This window comes from Dama dama, chromosome 25 (assembly GCF_033118175.1).
Source record: "Dama dama isolate Ldn47 chromosome 25, ASM3311817v1, whole genome shotgun sequence".
Lineage (NCBI taxonomy): Eukaryota > Metazoa > Chordata > Mammalia > Artiodactyla > Cervidae > Dama > Dama dama.
In genome coordinates this window covers 36,100,544-36,118,210 of record NC_083705.1, presented here as the reverse complement: position 1 = coordinate 36,118,210, position 17,667 = coordinate 36,100,544, and the positions used below count along the sequence as shown (strand labels likewise).

The following is a 17,667-nucleotide window of genomic DNA, read 5'->3' as shown; positions in this document are numbered from 1 at the left end:
TTTGGTTTATTGGAGAAATAACTTTAGGTTTTGGAGAATAAGGCAAAAAGATAACACATTGGTTTCTTGCTTGCTCTGTCAAAACCCCTGGGTGTAACTGAAGAAGCAAGAGTTCAGGATTCAGGAGTTTTGAGTTAGAGATGGCAGAAAGTCATAGCATTTGGGGCCCACTTGGAGAATCAGTTCAGTTCAGTTCAGTCTCTCAGTCGTGTCTGACTCTTTGCTTCCCCATGGACTGCAGCATGCCAGGCTTCCCTGTCTATCACCAACTCCTGGAGCTTACTCAAACTCATGTCCATCGAGTTGGTGATGCCATCCAACCATCTCATCCTCTGTTGTCCCCTTCTCCTCCTGCCTTCAACCTTTCCCAACATCAGGGTCTTTCCCAGTGAGTCAGTTCTTCGAATCAGGTGGCCAAAGTATTGGAACTTCAGCTTCCGCATCAGTCCTTTCAGTGAATATTCAGGACTGATTTCCTTTAGGACTGGCTGGTTTGATCTCCTTGCAGTCCAAGGGACTCTCAAGAGTATTCTCCAACATCACAGTTCAAAAGTATCAATTCTTTAGCGCTCAGTTTTCTTTATGGTCCAGCTCTCACAGCCATACATGAATACTGGAAACATCATAGCTTTGTAGAATACAGATACTTAATTCATTTCCTCTGAAAGGTCTTCTCAGTCTAAAATTCTTTCATCTTCAAGTCTGAGTCATCCTCTCTGTAATGTTGAAACTGCTATCTTCCTTTGTGGTTTATTCCCCTAAGTCCTGTCTGACTCTGCAGACCCTGTGGGCTATAGCCCGCAGGCTGCTCTTGTCCATGGAATGTCCCAGGCAGGAATACTGGAGTGGCTTGCCATTTCCTTCTCCAGGAGATCTTCCCGACCCCGTGATAGAAACCACGTCTCCTGCATTTGGCTGGTGGATTCTTTACCACTGAGCCACTGGGAAAGCCCTTTAGCTCCTCCCTGTTCTTAAAGAATTTTCTTAGATCTGTGAGTATCCAAGAGGGCTCTTCCAGGAACTGCTCCAGAGGCTCTTGGCTATTAGAAGGTATCTTTGGGATAGATGCTTTCAGAGCAGGAAGAGGCAGAAGCAACCATTTTATCAAAAAAATTATTGAGATAATACAAATTACTTATAGATTCTAGTTTTAAATTTGTGATATTAAGAATCTAGTACAGTGCATTCAGTATATGCCAAATACATATTGATGAACTTGAATTTTTCTGTCAAAGCACCTCTGTATATTTGTAATTTAGCAAATTCCGAATATCTGAAGGCATTTTTTAAAATAAGATTTCAGAGCTTGCTCCAGGTTTTTCTTCCTTCTTATGCTCACCGTCTTTCACTTTCACTTCTCACTTTTTTTTTTTTTTTGCCTGCTTTAGCATTTATTATGTACTGCATGTACTACACTTACTCTCATTTCTATTTAAGCTTGGTTCTTTGTTCTTTTTTTAGCCCTACTTATTAGGTCCTTTAGCTTTAATCATCCATGTCTGTTTCTATTAGATTGTTTCCCTAAGGACTCTGTAAGTGAAACTGATTCAGATTTTACAGCCCTAGTGATTTTCCTTCTGGTGTACAACCCTGAAGATGCTGTACTTCACAGGAGCTGATGAATCATTTTGTAGGACTTTTGTTTTCTATTTTGTATTTGAAAAATTAGGCATGACCAGGAACATGGGAATGTCTCCTAATATCATGAGGATAATACAACCATAAAATAAAATCATCCATGTTAGCTTTGGTTTCTGAAAAAAAACACATTATATTGTGATTTTGAACAAACTGAGTTCCCCAGAGAACATTCATTCATGTCAGATTTCACTTCTGTAAATTTTCGCTGCTTGTACTGGAAGCTAAAATTACTCTGCACCTGCTGCTAGTGTCTGGCATTGTCCTGGGGGCTTTACACCTGTTAAGCCATTAAATCATCTCAGCGGGCTGGGAAGGTAGATCTGGATTCCCCCATTTTACTGAAAAGAGTTGGGAGCTGAGTGTATAGAAATGACTTTTCTTGTGCCACCCAGCTCAAAGTTGGAATTTGATTCAGTTTGCTTGGCCTAACCACAGCAGTCTCCCTAATTGAAGATAGACGTGGGACTGTACTAAGGCTTCCTTTTGGTTTGAAACATTGATTCGGATGAAAAATGAATCCAAGTGCCGTAGGTTGAGATGGTAAGCTGCTGGGAATCAGTTCAGCTCAGTACTGAGCATACTCTGGCAAGTTCCCAGGCTTCTGTCACATCGTACTGCCAGATAAAGGTTTGCCCTGATCATCCATAATTTCCTTTCTACAAAGTATTATTCCATTGTAAGGGAATGAATTGTGGGAAGATGAATTCACATGGGGTCATAGTATATATTTCCTCCAGCTTGTTTGAGGCATGGTTATTTTATCTTCTAATGTTTGGCATTTGATTCAGGGCCCAAAGCTGGGCTCTTGGCCGGGGTCCAGCATCTGCCATTTGTTCCTGCCTCTCCTTCCCATTACATACCTCCCCACTGATGTTTGCTCACATTTTATTACTTAATTCGATCCTTCTCCTCTTCAGTCTATCCTAAATGTTTCCAATCATAGTAATTTTTTCAAAATACTAATTTTACCTAAAATACTGCTACGCTTCATACTCTGATTTCACTTGCATAATAATAATCTTGAATTGACAAAATTACAGAGATGGAGAACTGATTAGTGGCTGCCTGGGTTTAGGGATGTAGGGATAAAGGCAGATAGGTATGACTCTAAAGAGGGAGATGCTGAGTGATCAAATCGTTCTGTGTCTTGATTTGCGATAGTGGGTACATGATGCAAATGTGAACAAGTGACATACACACTGATGTCGATTTCCTCCTTTTGATGTTGTGCTGTGGGTACATAAGATGCAATCAGTGGAGAAACATGGGACTTCTCTGCACCATCTGTGTAACTTCACGTGACTCTATAATTATTAAAAAAAAAAAGCCTGCTGTGCTTTAAAATATTCAGATTTCTTGGTCTGTCATATTCATTATATTTCATATTCTTTGTTTCCCTCTGAATTAATAATTTAGTCATGTTTCAGTTTTTTTCTACCTAAATCTTATTTGGGATTAACACAGTGTTTGACTTTTAGCAGTTACCAAGAAATGCTTCTTGAATTAGTTGAACAATTAAATATGCTTTATGAAAGAACCAGAATATCAGTGCTTGTTCTCATATTAACCATCTTTCTTTCCTACTGTCCTCTTTATTTAGTCTTTCTTGTCCCTGATTAATTACTTTCCAAGGATTAGACAAACATGCCAGGGATTTGACTGGTGGAGTCCGGGAGACTTGGGCTTGACTGGGAGAGTTGCATTGCCTGTGGCTAAGGTAACAGAGTCCAGTCAAATTCTAAAAGGCAGTGGCTTTTTGAGGACTCAAGATTTAGTGTTTTAAGGACAAGATGAGCCAGGAAGACCAGGATATCCAGTAGAGAGGGAGGTGGGAGGGGGGATCGGGATGGGGAATACATGTAGATCCATGGCTGATTCATGTCAATGTATGACAAGAACCACTGCAATATTGTGGAGTGACTAGCCTCCAACTAGTGAAAATAAATGAAAAAAATAAAAATAAATAAACTAGTGAACCCTGAACATCTATGCATTCACATTTATTAGGACTAGTCTTACAGCCCAGTATATGACTTATCTTGGTGGGCATTTTACCCATGTGTATCTAAAGAGAAAAACATAGTCTTTTGACTATCTTTTGTGGTTGTAATTTTCTATGAAAATGTATTTCAAATCATCTGTGTCTTTAATGATCTTTTTTTTGGAGGGGAGTGGTTCTATTTCTCATACTATGTTAAATTGTCTGTTTTTTCTTTCAGGTTTTTTTTCAGGTTTTGCCTCACTTGTTTTGAAGCTCTGTTATTAGGTACATACACATTTGTGATTATTCTGCCTTCATCCTGATGGATTATTCCTTTGGATTAATGAATGAATCCAAGAGGATTAATGAATGATATCATTATGAATGATATCTTCATATCTGTCTTGAGGTCTTTGTTATTAAACGCTTCAGTCTTCTTATGCTTCCCGTTTGCACGGTATATCTTTTCCATTTAAAAATTTTCAATATACCTCTGTTTTTATATAATGTGGATCTCTTAAAGACAGCATGGATTTGGATCTGGCTTTTTAAAATCTATCTACCCATCTTTGCCTTTTATTCAACGTGTTTATTCCATCAGCATTTAAGGCAATTCTTGCTATGGTAGGATTCAGACACTATTTAGTATTTGTTCTCTATTTGTTCCTCATGTTTTGTTCTTCTGTTCTTGCTTTCTTTGGCATTAAAGGTTTCAGAATGATTTTAGAATTCCATGTAATTTATTATTGTCTTTAATCTTGTTTTGGACTTGCTCTGGGAATTATGATGTATATTCTTACAGTTTCTTAGAGGTATTATTTAGGGTTAATATTATACCATTTCCCATAGGATTAAGGACCTTAAGCTATATATGATCATTTAACCCTTCCCTCACATTTTTCTGTAACTGTCATGGGTACTACATTTACATGTTATAAATCACACAATGCAGAATTTTTATGTTAAACACCCATGTGTATTTTTAAAATATTATGAGAAAAACAGTCTTTTATATTTTGTCAAACAAAGCATGACAGTTTCTGGTGCTCTTCATTCCTTCTGGGTATTCGAAATTCTAATTATCAGTCAGCCTGGAGAACTTTGTTTGGGATTTCTTGTACTTTAAGTCTGCTGAGACATACTTTCACAATTTTCCTTTATCTGAAAAATTCTTTATTGGCCTTCACTTTTGACAGATTTATGGCCTGGGTAAAGAATTCTTGGTCCATAGTTGTTACTTCCCCGTTCCCCTCCTCCCGCCACCGCCCCCACTCTGCTTTTCTACTGTCCTGCGTCCTCTGTAGTTTCTTACAAAAACTTAACATTGATTCTTATTTCCCTGTATGTAATGTGTCTTTTGTTTCTCTTCTGTGAAATGTTTCTCTTTATATTTGTTTCTCAGCAGTTTAACTATGTGTACCTGGGAGTAGATGTCTTTGCCCTTATCCTGTTTGGAGTTATCTGAGCTTCTTCAATTTACACATCTATGTCTTTCACCCAAATTTGGAGAGTTTCAGCTTTATTTTTATGCATTATTCTCTTTTCATCTTCTAAAGCTCCAATTATATTTAAACTATTTGCTATTTTGCTAGTGTCCCACAAGACCTTGATTGTCTCTTTGTATTTGTTTTTTTCTTCTTGAGATTAGATTTTCCTTCATATCCTTAACCATACTTGTTTACTGTTTTAACATCGTTGAGGGCACATCTCAATACGAGTCAAATTTTTTCTTAAAGTAAGTTCAGGTTTTTTTATTTGTTAATATGTCAAGTAATTTGGACTGTATTAACTTTGTGAATGATACTTTACATAGGCTCTATATTCTGTAAGTTTCTTCAAAGACAATTGATAATTTTTCATCTGAACAGGTAGTTATTTTGGCTGAACTTGAACTCAGTTTTGACTTTTCTGTGACAAGTGGCAGCCCCACTGATCCATCCACAAAGCTAGTACTGAATATGTGCTGTATATCATGCATATGTGTCTAGCATAGGTAACTGTGCTGAAAATACAAATATCAATGGACCTTAATTTCAAGTGACTTGCAATCTTGTTGATAAAGGAGAATAAACAAAATATGACAGATCCCCATGTGTCATGAGATAAGTAAGAGAAACTGTGGGGTTCCTGAGAATGGAGTTGTTAAAAGTGATTTTTGAAACAACCTAATCCTTCTGAGTACAGGAGGTAGTTTATTTACTATATATAGTGATGATGAGAGACTGGCTTATGAATACCTATTAGTTACACTGTCACCATTTTGTTAATTCTTTAAAGGAAAGGACCTGTTTCAAAAAGCACAGCATATTCTGAAAAGGCAATATTAAAAGTAAATGTTTAAATTTATAAATGTTCAGATTCTTAAGTGCCATACTACATGGGAGAATACGTCATTTTTGGTAAGAAAAGATGATTTGAAAAAAACCTATGTAAACAATGCACATGGTTATAAAGACCTGAATGTTAGACACTGCTGAGATAAAAAGACCTAGCTATACTAAAAAAAAAAGTATTACAAAAGATTTATATTACTATGTCATGTATTTAAAACATCTGTAAGATTCCTGTGTCAAATATCAAAGATGTTTTCGAATCCGTTTTGACCTCTGCTTATACTTGTGTCAGTGTAAGCGAGTGAGCCCCTGGGGTTGGCTCTTGCTGTGCGGGAGCGTGCCTGCCTCGGTAGTAACTTGAGCCTGTCTTCTCTCCCCTCCGCCAACTTGTTTTCACAGCGTATCCTATTCAGTCCACGTGTCTGAAGATTACCCAGGTATGTTTTTCTTCTCTTTATTACAAATATTTACGCCACGATTCCTTTGAATGTCTCTTCTTCTGGAGATGTGAAATGTATATAAATATATCCAGGGATGAATCACTGGCAGGGGAAGACCTAAAGATATAGGTTGTTGATTGCCTGCTAGGTTATATGTCTTACCCTGAGAGGCAGTCCAGAATCAAAATAGTGTTCCTGTGAAACCTATTCTTTCTTTGAGTCCATATGGTAGTGTCAGCCTATATACTTACCTCATTATGCTTAAAATAAAGGTTCTCTAAACTGGTTTAGTTGTTGGTTTGGGGAAATCATTTGGTTTTTCGTAACCTGAAAATAATAGGTAGGAGCAACAGCTAAGATAATAGCTAAAAGTAATAGCAATAGTTGAAAATAACAGACCGTTCTCAATTTCTCTAAGTATATGTGTGTGTGTGATAACACGCTCAGTTGTGTCCTAGTCTTTGCAACCCCAAGGACTGTGGCCCTCCAGGCTCCTCCATCCTTGGAATTCTTCAGGCAAGAATACTGGAGTGGGTAGCCATTCCCTTTTCTAGGGGCTCTTCCTGACCCAGGAATCGATCCTGTGTCTCCCACGTTGCAGGCAGAGCCTTTACTATCTGAGCCACTAGGGAAGCCCTTCTCTAAGTGTATATATAATTAAACAATTCTTACAACCACCCTATAAAATTGTTACCATAATGTCCCCATTTTACAGATAAATGATGATAGTGCTATTAAGAGGAAGAGCTGTAATTTGAACCCAGTAATCCAGAGCCTGTGGACCGCACCGCTAGACTGTACTAGGCTTCTTACATCTGCACAGCTGCCCTCCCTGTGTGTCCTGAAATAGATTACGATGTCCACAAACACTTGTGCATAAAAAACAGAATGTAAAATCATCTGTAGATTCACTTTTTTATACATCAGATCAGTGTCTTTCTTCAAGGCCATGTTCAGTCTTACTTTCTAGACTCACTGTAATCTCACCAGGATGTGTTTGCCAACATTTGACATAATAGTTTGAAGATATGAGCAAAATTTGTTTATCTTTAGTTCTTTTCTCACAAATGACATGTATATTTTATCTTGAGTTAGAGCATGAGCACTATAGACTTAGTGAAGATTGAATATGCCTTAATTAGAGCTTCCCGGGTAGCTCTGCTGGTAGAGACTCCTCCTGAAATTCAGGAGACCCTGGTTCGATTCCTGGGTCAGGAAGATCCCCTGAAGAAGGGATAGGCTACCCACTCCAGTATTCTTGGGCTTCCTTGGTGGCTCAGATGGTAAAGAATCCTTCAGTCCCCAGGGTTAGGAAGGTCTCCTGGAGGGGGCATGGCAACCCACTCCAGTATTCTTGCCTGGAGAATTCCAGGGACAGAGGAGCCTGGCGGACCACTGTCCATGGGGTCGCAAAGAATCGGACACGACTGAGCAACTAACCGCACAGTTCACCCCAAAAAGTATAATGCAGGAATCTATTGTTTATCATGCACTGTGGAAAAGATCAGCAAATTTTATCTGCTTATATTTCATATATATACTTTTTACTCCAGGATTCATTCTTAATAAAATCTGATGGTTACCAAACTGACCTTTGTGTGTTATAAGTTGAAGTCATAATTCTAATTCCTATTTAAATCTAGCTATTTTATTCATTTACTATGTATTATTGAGATCATAATTTCTGTATAAAATGAGTAGATTGCTGTAATTTTGATTATATGTACTTTAAATATTTTAAACAATAGTTAGTTAATAATGTGGTGTCAGAATATTGTAAAACTTAATTCTTTAGCATTTAACCTAAGTATTTCCTGTGGCAATTTGCATTCTGCATTTAACCTTTTTGTAAAATCAAATTTAACATTTAAAAATAATTTTCATAAATCACAAACTCCCTTACAGTTACTTTGCTATGATCTCCATATATTTTAAGTGTAACATTCTAGAAAACTATTGTACAATTTTATAAGGAGAGTTATTCATTATTAAATATATACCTATTTTTAATAGTAGTATCAAAAGTATTCTAGGCAGATATTATTGGAAGAACCAAGATATGAAATATATAAAGAAACAAAGTTTTTGGATGATTTTGCAGTCAGCCCTCTCCCTTATGATATAGTATGCTTTTGATGCTGAATGTTTGCTTAACTATGTTAGGAAAATAAAAGCCCTACTTTTTTATTGTTCAGTTCAGATAAGCTGCTCAGTCATGTCCGACTGTCTACAACCCCATGGACTGTAGCACGCCAGGCCTCCCTGTCCATCACCAACTCCCAGAGCATGCTCAAACTCATGTCCATCGAGTTAGTGATGCCATCCAACCATCTCATCCTCTGTTGTCCCCTTCTCCTCCTGCCTTCAACTTTTTATTGTAAATATGATTATTGTGTGTCTCATCTGAGGTAGCTTCTAGAGATGTCAGCCATGAGTGATGCAGGACTTTTAAGTCAAGGTGATAGAAATAATGCCACAAATCAAAGCCCAATTGAAGACAGTAAGTGAGTTATTCTATAGGGTAGAAGTGTGATAGAAGGTGCCTTTAATTAAGTGAACCAAATATTTTAGCTCCCTCTTGTGGCCACGGGGTATTACTCTGGTTTTTCTCACCGTACAAGAGCCCCACTTGGAACTACTGTATACAGAAATTGAAATTGAAAATAAAATATTGGTTATCATTGGTGCTTTTTTAAAATTGAATTTTCTTCATGAAGCAAATTAGTAGTGAATTTCCAATATAATTTAATTTATTAAAAAGGAATATAAAACATGAAGATGGAGAGAGATGATCGGTGAATTTGGGGATAGAACCAAGTATTTTCATATACATGATTGAATTTATTCTGAATATAGTCTATGTATAGACAGGACAAGTGTTATCATGCCCATTTTATATGTGAAAAAGTGTGTTGAGAGAGGCTAAATATTCCCCAAGGCCGTGTAGTTTTGCTGGTAACCAAGACTCTAATTCAGTTCTGATTCCTGTCACTTCTGAAGATACTTCTGGAGAAGAAGTAGTAGAAGTATGTTTATGGAGCTTTCTTCAAAGTGAATATTACTATGATAATATTTCCCCCATTATGAAATTTAATTCTAGTTATTTGTACTAGGAAGGAGTTCAGTTAATCTGCTTGGTTCTTCATATAAATATATATATATATATATATATAATATTATATAAAAATTATATACTTGCTTTTCCTTTCCAGTATTCATACCTGTATTTTTTCTCCTCTTGCACTAGCCAGAACTTCCAGAATGATTTTTAATAATAGATATAAAGTTGGCAGCTTCCTTCCTTTTCTCAAAATTAGTGAGCTTGCTTCTAGTCGCTTTCAGAAAAGCAAGTATCATTCCTTTTCTCATTTACCAAGCTTTTTCTTTTCAAAGAATGAATATTTAGAATTTATACAATTCTTGTTTGACACCAAATGAGCTATCATATATGGTTTCTTCTTTGAACAAAAGGTGACAAGTTATATTGGCAGATATTTTAATGTTGCTCTATAAGAGTTATGTGTATTTTGTCATATATCCTGTTATTAAAGACTTCAAATTTCTGAGGAGATTAAACTGTTCTTTGGCATTTGATAGAACTTGCTAGCAAATCTGTCTGAGCTTGGTATCTTTTTAGAGATGGTTCTAGGGCAGTTATATTTTTCTGCCATGATTAGTGATCTGTTCTTTTTTTTTTTCTCTTTCTTTAGCCATTTTTTAACATGTGTTCTTCCTGAAAGTTCACTATGTTGGAGAAATGTCCAAATTTCTTTTAGCAAAAAGTTTTTTTAATAGTATTCAATCTTAAATCTAAAAATCTGCATCTCTGTGATTATTTCCCCTTCCTTATTTATGTTATTTTATATTTGTTTTTGTCTTTCCCAACTTTGTTTTTCTTCCAAAATGTTTGTCTATTTTAAAAATTATTTCAAACAAATAGCTCTTTTATGTTGCTTCTAATTTCTAAATTCAGTAATCTTGATAGTACTTTTCTTAATTCCTTCTAATAACATTCCTCAGGCTTTCCCCCCCACTTTTTCTGAATTTATGGTTTAATGATTATCTTATAATTTAAGTTTGAAAATACAGTATGGAATTTTTTTTTTATCCTATGAACATGTATCAGCATAATCTTCCCAATTCAAGATTATGCCATCTTATTTATTTCCTTAGGAGCTATTTTATAATTTAACCTATTAAGTTACCTGTGCCTTCTATTGAAATTCATTTCATAGTTTATTTTTGTGAAAATGAAAATTTAGAGGGTCTTTAAGGTTTAGGTATACAAAATGACATGTATATAAATGAAATATATATATTGGCTTTTCAAAATAGTGAAGAAATAGAGCAGCCTTCTGGTTATCTATACTTCTTCATGGAGTTTATACTGTAGACAATTTTCTGTTTTTTAAAGTTAATTATATTACAAATCAGGCTTCCCAGGTGGCACTAGTGATAAATAAACCACCTGTCAAGCAGGATACCTGGGTTCGATCCCTGGGCCGGAAAGATCCCTTGAAGAGGGCATGGCAACCCACCCCAGTATTCTTGCCTAGAGAATTCCATGGACAGAGGAGCTTGACGGGCTATAGTCCACGGGTCGCAAAGAGTCAGACACAACTGAAGCAACTTAGCACACATGCATATATATTACAAATCACAGGTTGTGACTCTGTTGTGACAGACCAGCAGAATTCTTTCTCAAAGGTTACCACCTTTAATTAGGACGCTTGCCTCCTGGAGGGTATGAATTCTCTCATTTCTCTATTTTTTGATATTAAAAAAATAGCAAAGCATTGATGTTTGGATTCAGACAGTTTCACCACTTACTACACTATATGTAAATTTTAATTATTTAAATAACTTGGGTGAATTAATTTCTCTGAGTCTTGGTTTCCTCATCTTTAAAATAAGGATGATATTGATAATTGACTGGGTTGGATGGTTTATATGGATATCATATATGGGGGAAATACACAGATTATGTTATAAAACCAATACAGTTATTATCTGTTATTATTTCTATGAATTTACATAGTAATGAATAATAGAATTATGGCTTAAATTAGAAATAGAATAAAAGCAGTGGCTTAAAACATGTGTTTTCATAGCTCTCTACTCATCTGTCCTCTGTCCACAGAACTTCCAGTAATGCTTGCATAGTCTGGCAGGGAAGGGAGGAGAAAATATTCATCTTGGTAACAGCCTTTGACAAGGATCTATATAGGTTCTCTACAAAATGTACACACTACAGAACCTAACTGTCCCCAGAAGCTTTTAGAAAAGAAAGTAGAGTCACTCAGTCATGTCTGACTCTTCGACCCCATGGACTGTAGCCCACCAGGTTCCTCTATCCATGGGATTTTCCAGGCAAGAATACTGGAGTGGGCTGCCGTTTCCTTCTCCAGGGGATCTTCCCAACCCAGGGATCGAACCCAGGTCTCCTGCATTGCAGACAGGCGCTTTACCATCTGAGCCAGAAACTTTTAGAAAGAAAAGAAATTGTCAGCCCTAAACTCAAGTGGGAAACTTGCAGAGAAGGAATTTGAGCTTGAAAGCATTCTGTCTGTCACTGACTCATTCTGTTACCTTAAATGCATTGTTTACCCTTTTTGTGTACTATTTTCCTATGTCTAAACAAAGATGAGTATTATTACAGATGTCAAAATAGTTTGAGGAAGATTTAAAAATAGTTAGTTAAACAACAACAACAAAAGAAAACACAGAATCCATCCAGACAGCTGGGATGCTCCTCAAAGCTCCCCCATCAGCAAACCTCCTCATTTTATAACTAAGCAGAATGTGGCTTAGATTTAAAGGGATCAACAGCTAATTGGTAGCAGAGTCTAGATTTGAAGTGCTTTGTCTGCTCTTAGATTTCTCTTCTTGACCTGGATATTCCTCTGTGATCTGGCCTGTTGTATTAATGGGGATTTAATGGATACTGTTAACCATTAAAACTGAAAACATTTTGGTTTGGGTAAATTAAGCCAAAAGCAGAAATGGGAAGTGTTCTAATGCTTAAACACTAATCAAAATACAAACCAGTGGAAAATCTCTTTAAAAATGTTATGTTGAATGCATAATCCTGTCTTTTAGCATTATGCAACATTTATTTACCAAATTATATTCTCTTGACTCACTCCTCACTTCCAGTGTCAATACTTTACGTAAACCATTTGATCCTCTAAATTGAATTATTCACTTCCTTATTTTCTTAAACAGAAAATTCTAATTTATTTGCCTCTTGATGCTTTAGCAGAAACCTTCTCATTCCATGACACCAAGATATTCCATGATACGGTGTCCACTTTACAGATTTTTCTGTATCTTCCCTTCTAGTTGGTGGTTAGCTGTTGCTTCTGTTGTTTTAATGCTCTTTTTCTTCACAAGTTTGCTTCAAGGAATCCATTGTGCATGGGGAAAGCCTAACTAAATTGATTCCATATAAATAACTTTGAATCAGCGAGGCTCTGAATTTAAATAAGAAATTTAAAAACTGGGTTTAAGAGCAGCTTTTGATCCTCTCTTGAACGTGTGAGGTTACTGACAGAAGAGACTTCAGATAAGCAGTCAAAGTTTCACGTAATATGACAAGACAGTAATTAAAAGTTATATAAAATTGGTTTCTTAATCTGGGGTCTCACTAGATAAACACAGAAATCTCACACCCTCCTAGATGCTAGTTGAAAAAGAAATAAGGCAAAATTTGTAATTAGAACAAAGTAATGAGGCAAACCTGCTTGGTTTCAAGTCCAACCCACCCCATCACCTCTCATCTTCCTAAATAACTTAAAGCTTTATAACTTTGAGAGTCTTTTGTGGCTACGCTGTGAATACATATCACTTTCACTTACTCACTCCTCAAGGCCTAAAAACAATACAGATGTTATCTTTGGAAATAATGACTTAGCTTGATAGCTCTCACTGCACTGACACAATATTATGAAAACTTGGCTCAAGATCTTTTGTCATGTATTCAATAAGTCATCTGAACACTCATTTCTCCTAGGAGAAATTGATGCAGGCTTCTATTACTTGTTGGATGTATTTTATACTTTCATTTTACATATATGTTTACATTTTCATACATCATTGATGAGCATATTTTAGGACCATTATTTAAGAATTGGTGAAATCTTTCTTAAATAGTTATGTCACAGATGCCCTGTAATCATCAGTGAGTTTTTTTTTTTTTTTTAATCAGTGAGTTTTATATAGCAACTGTGTATTTTGTTACAATATGTGTGTACTGTGCTCAGTCGTGTCTGACTCTTTGTGACCCCTTTTACTGTAGCCTGCCAGATCCCTCCTGGAATTTTCCAGGCAAGAATACTGGAGTGGTTTGCCATTTTTTCCTCTAGGGGATCTTCCCGACCCAGGGATCGAACCTGCGACTCTTATGTCTCCTACCCAGCAGGCAGATTCTTTACCACTGTGCCACCCGGGAAGCCCAGATATTATCACATGCTGTGCTATGCTTAGGCGCTCGGTCATGTCTGACTCTTTGTGATCGCATAGACTATAGCCTGCCAGGCCCCACTCTCCATGGGGATCCTCCAGGCAAGAATATGGGAGTGGGTTGCCATGCCCTCCTCCAGGGAATCTTCCCAACCCTAGGATAGAACCCAGGTCTCCCACATTTCAGGCAGATTGTTTACCATCTGAGCCACCAGGGAATTCCAAGAATACTGGAGTGGGTAACCTATCTCTTCTCCAGGGGATGTTCCCCACCCAGAAATTGAACCGGGGTCTCCTGCATTGCAGGCAGATTCTTTATCAGCTGAGCTACCAGGGAAGCCCAGATATTACCATAGACTTACACCAATATTGCAAAGGATGTTCTTCCATGAGTTGAGGCAACCAGTTACTTCCAAATGATCCATTACTGCCTGAGATATTAGAGATGTGTTTGAATAGTCTCCATCCAAAATCTGTACTTCTCTAGGAGATGCAAGCATCTTTAAAGAAAACATTTGTAATTAAGTTGCACATAAACCTGTAATTTCCTTCATTTGTTTCCAGATTAAATCAGAATAGTAGTGTGAATCTCATGAGTGTTGGGAGTGATGTGGCTACTCGTTAATTATTTTTAATAAAGGTTTTACATTTTCAGGTTACTATGTGTTTAGTTGTCTGTATTTCTTTGTAGATAATACATATGTGTCAAGTTCAGAAAATGATGAAGATGTATTAGTTACTACAGAGCCAATTCCAGTAATTTTTCATCGACTAGCAACAGGTAATGGGAATACACTATTTTCTTAAGTTCCTGGTTAATATTTTGTTGATTGTAGGTGGCTTTGTTTTTTGGTTTCTTTTAACCCATATAATAGATATTTATCTTTGGAATCTATAAGCCTGGTTCTCCATGCAAATTTTCTATTTAACATCACTAGTTTGTTTCTCAACAGTTTTTTAAATGCATAAATTATTACTTTAAAAAAGTCCCGTTTAAACACATTATGTTGCTATTTGCTTTTGTGAAAATATTTTCATATATAACAATACTGCTAGACAAATTGAATGTTTAAAAAACATAACACAATGTAGATTCCATGAAATATATAGTGAGAGGTGAAGGAATTTGTACTGTGGCCACTTTAGTTTGACCACATTTTTATGGGCAATGAAAAATCAGAATAGTTTGTATATAATTCTCTAAAATAAGATAATTTCAAAATATTTCTTAATTCTCTTGCAAAAAAGAATCATCTTTGGATCTTTTTATACTGAAACTTATAAATGTTTGGTAAATAGTATACTGAAAGCTAAAATGATCCTTTAATTATAAATTTCAGAATTAAGAAAGACAAATGACATTAACTGTTGCTTATCCATAAAATCCAAATTACAGAAGGAAAATGGTGAGGTATGTAAATTTTTATGTTTTTTTATACATTTTATGTTTTATTATATTTCTTCAAAACAGTATAGATGTATTTGAAATTTACTGTGTACTTGTGGTTAATACCATCATTATTTAGATTAAGATTGCATGTAGTGAATGAAGTTCGTGCTGCTAGCTTAGGGATTTATATATGGGAACGATAGTGTCCTAAAATTAACTACCTTTAAAGTAATAGAACATCTGATTTAAATCTAAATAAAGTGTGTGCAAAACCTAACTTGTTTTCTGTATTTTCATCTAATAATGTGGTTGACTGAAGAACACTTATGTAACATAGTTAGAATAACTCTAAGTGGTGTACATAATTTTGATGAGACCTTTAAAATTTTATCTGTAAGAGATTGTCTTTCTAGTTAAAGGAGCCCAGAGCTTGGGTATAATCTTACTATTTTTGGCCAGTGTTAAAAGAACAACAGCACCTTTAGGAAATTTACTTCAATCTGTAAATAAATACTGGGACATTAGACAAACAAAATGATGGTGGGACCAACTATTCTTTGGTTTTAAAACTATACACTGGGACTTGCCTGGCGGTCCATTGATTAAGACTTCGCCTCCCAATGTTGGGGACATGCCTTGTGGCCATTAAAAACAACAACAACAACATCATAAAAACAGCGGAAGCAATATTGTAATAAATTTAATAAGGATTTTTTAAATGATCCACATCAAAAAAGAAAAGAAAGCATCAAGTAATCTTCTAATAAAACAAAAACTATGCACTGAATGCCACCCTGCTTTCCTTTTAGCATTCTACCATTCATTCTGCACTTCAGTAGCCAAACTGAGCACCACTAATTTAGCATTATCGCTGCTAAAACCAAAACCTATATTTATAAAACCCAAATTCCCTTTTCTAGTTTTTTGTTTTATTTTCTTTAATAATTTGAAATTTGGTCTAGAAATTTAGGGATGATCACAAAACATCAAGTTAATAGATTCCTGTGTCTGAATGTAGTCACCTTTATCTTAATTATTTTAACAGGGCTCTGGGACAGGAATAGTTACTTTAGATGAATTTTTGTCATTTGTACTTGAGACGCATAACAGATATGGTTCAGTTAATTAGAAACTCATACTTCAAGTATATTTAATTAAACATCCTTTTGAAAATTGAAATTTAAAGCAAATAATTTCTACACACTGAAAGTTATCTTTGTAATGTATTTGTATTTATATGCATAATTTGACTTTCATATTATTAGATTCAAAGTGCCCTTTCTTACCATTATGTGGAGTTGGCAGTGAAAGTGAGAACAGTCTGGGATAAATAATGCTGAGGAATTTTTTAATAAAAAATTGAATCAGTATGAGCTTGTCAGATGTTTTATCAGAACAAAACCAAAGTTGTACTTGATTAAGATAGTTTTTTATATACATCAAATATTAAATTATAAAACTCAAGACCAGGTACATAGAGCTTAATGCACCCACCGCAGAACTGTTACTATCTTTCATTTTTCGTTTGTATTGCACCAAGAATGCTTTTATTTAAAATTCACGTATACACAAGACCTACCTTTTATGTCCATTTGTTAACTTTTTTTCAGAAGGAGGAAAACTAGTTTGACCATTAAAATTATCTTCTCACTCTATTATTTTAAGGAGTCAAGACAGAATAGCACAGTGGAAGAAGATTCTGAAGGAGATAATGATTCAGAAGAATTTTATTATGGAGGACAGGTAAGCACATGAGGTTCTCCAAACATCCACTCTCAAAGGTAGAAATAGCCATACATGTTCTAGTGGAAATCTGTGCTTGTCATCTGAAAGACCTATGTGTTCTGCAGGGCTCTGTAACTAACAAGGAAATTCATATAATTTATCTGTCGCTCATTCTCTATATAGTTTCAGAAATTAAAGCTGCTTTTGCAATTCTTTGACTGTAATCATTTATTTACATTGAAGTTATCTGCCTTCATTACAGATGTTTTGCAGACAGCATCTTATTTTACTTTTAACTTTTACAGTTATCAAGCATATTGTGCTCAGTCAATATTTTGAAATGGTGACACTAATAAAAGCATGGATTGTTAGTTTTCAATGGAATGTGACTAACCTTTATAAAAATTGATGGGCCTTTATTATCAAGCATCTTCATTATTTGTATTTACTGTCTTCCTTTTCCTTCTATACGAATGTAAAGTGTTGATCAATTGTTACAAAGAAACATTATAAATGATATACATGGAAATGGCACCACTGCATATGCATGCATTATACAAAATAATTCATTATATTTTTCTAGGATAATGTTGAAATTTTAAACTGAGCATTTGATTTTAGGATATGGCTGTATAATGTCTTGTTCTATTTTTGTAAACTTGATCAAATTTGCTTTGTAATTTGGATAGAATAATG

At 35.5% G+C, this 17,667-nt stretch overlaps 1 protein-coding gene across 3 annotated transcripts in view; it reads left to right on the top strand.

Annotated features, from left to right (window-relative positions):
• Nucleotides 1-17,667, top strand: part of PARP8 (poly(ADP-ribose) polymerase family member 8) — a 190,959-nt gene that overhangs the window by 90,124 nt on the left and 83,168 nt on the right. For all 3 annotated transcript variants that reach the window (XM_061129822.1, XM_061129821.1, XM_061129820.1), the window contains exons 4-7: nucleotides 6,355-6,392; nucleotides 14,548-14,637; nucleotides 15,197-15,267; nucleotides 16,912-16,989. In XM_061129822.1, coding sequence (XP_060985805.1) covers nucleotides 6,355-6,392; nucleotides 14,548-14,637; nucleotides 15,197-15,267; nucleotides 16,912-16,989 — 277 coding nt within the window. The remainder of the gene's footprint in view (nucleotides 1-6,354; nucleotides 6,393-14,547; nucleotides 14,638-15,196; nucleotides 15,268-16,911; nucleotides 16,990-17,667) is intronic.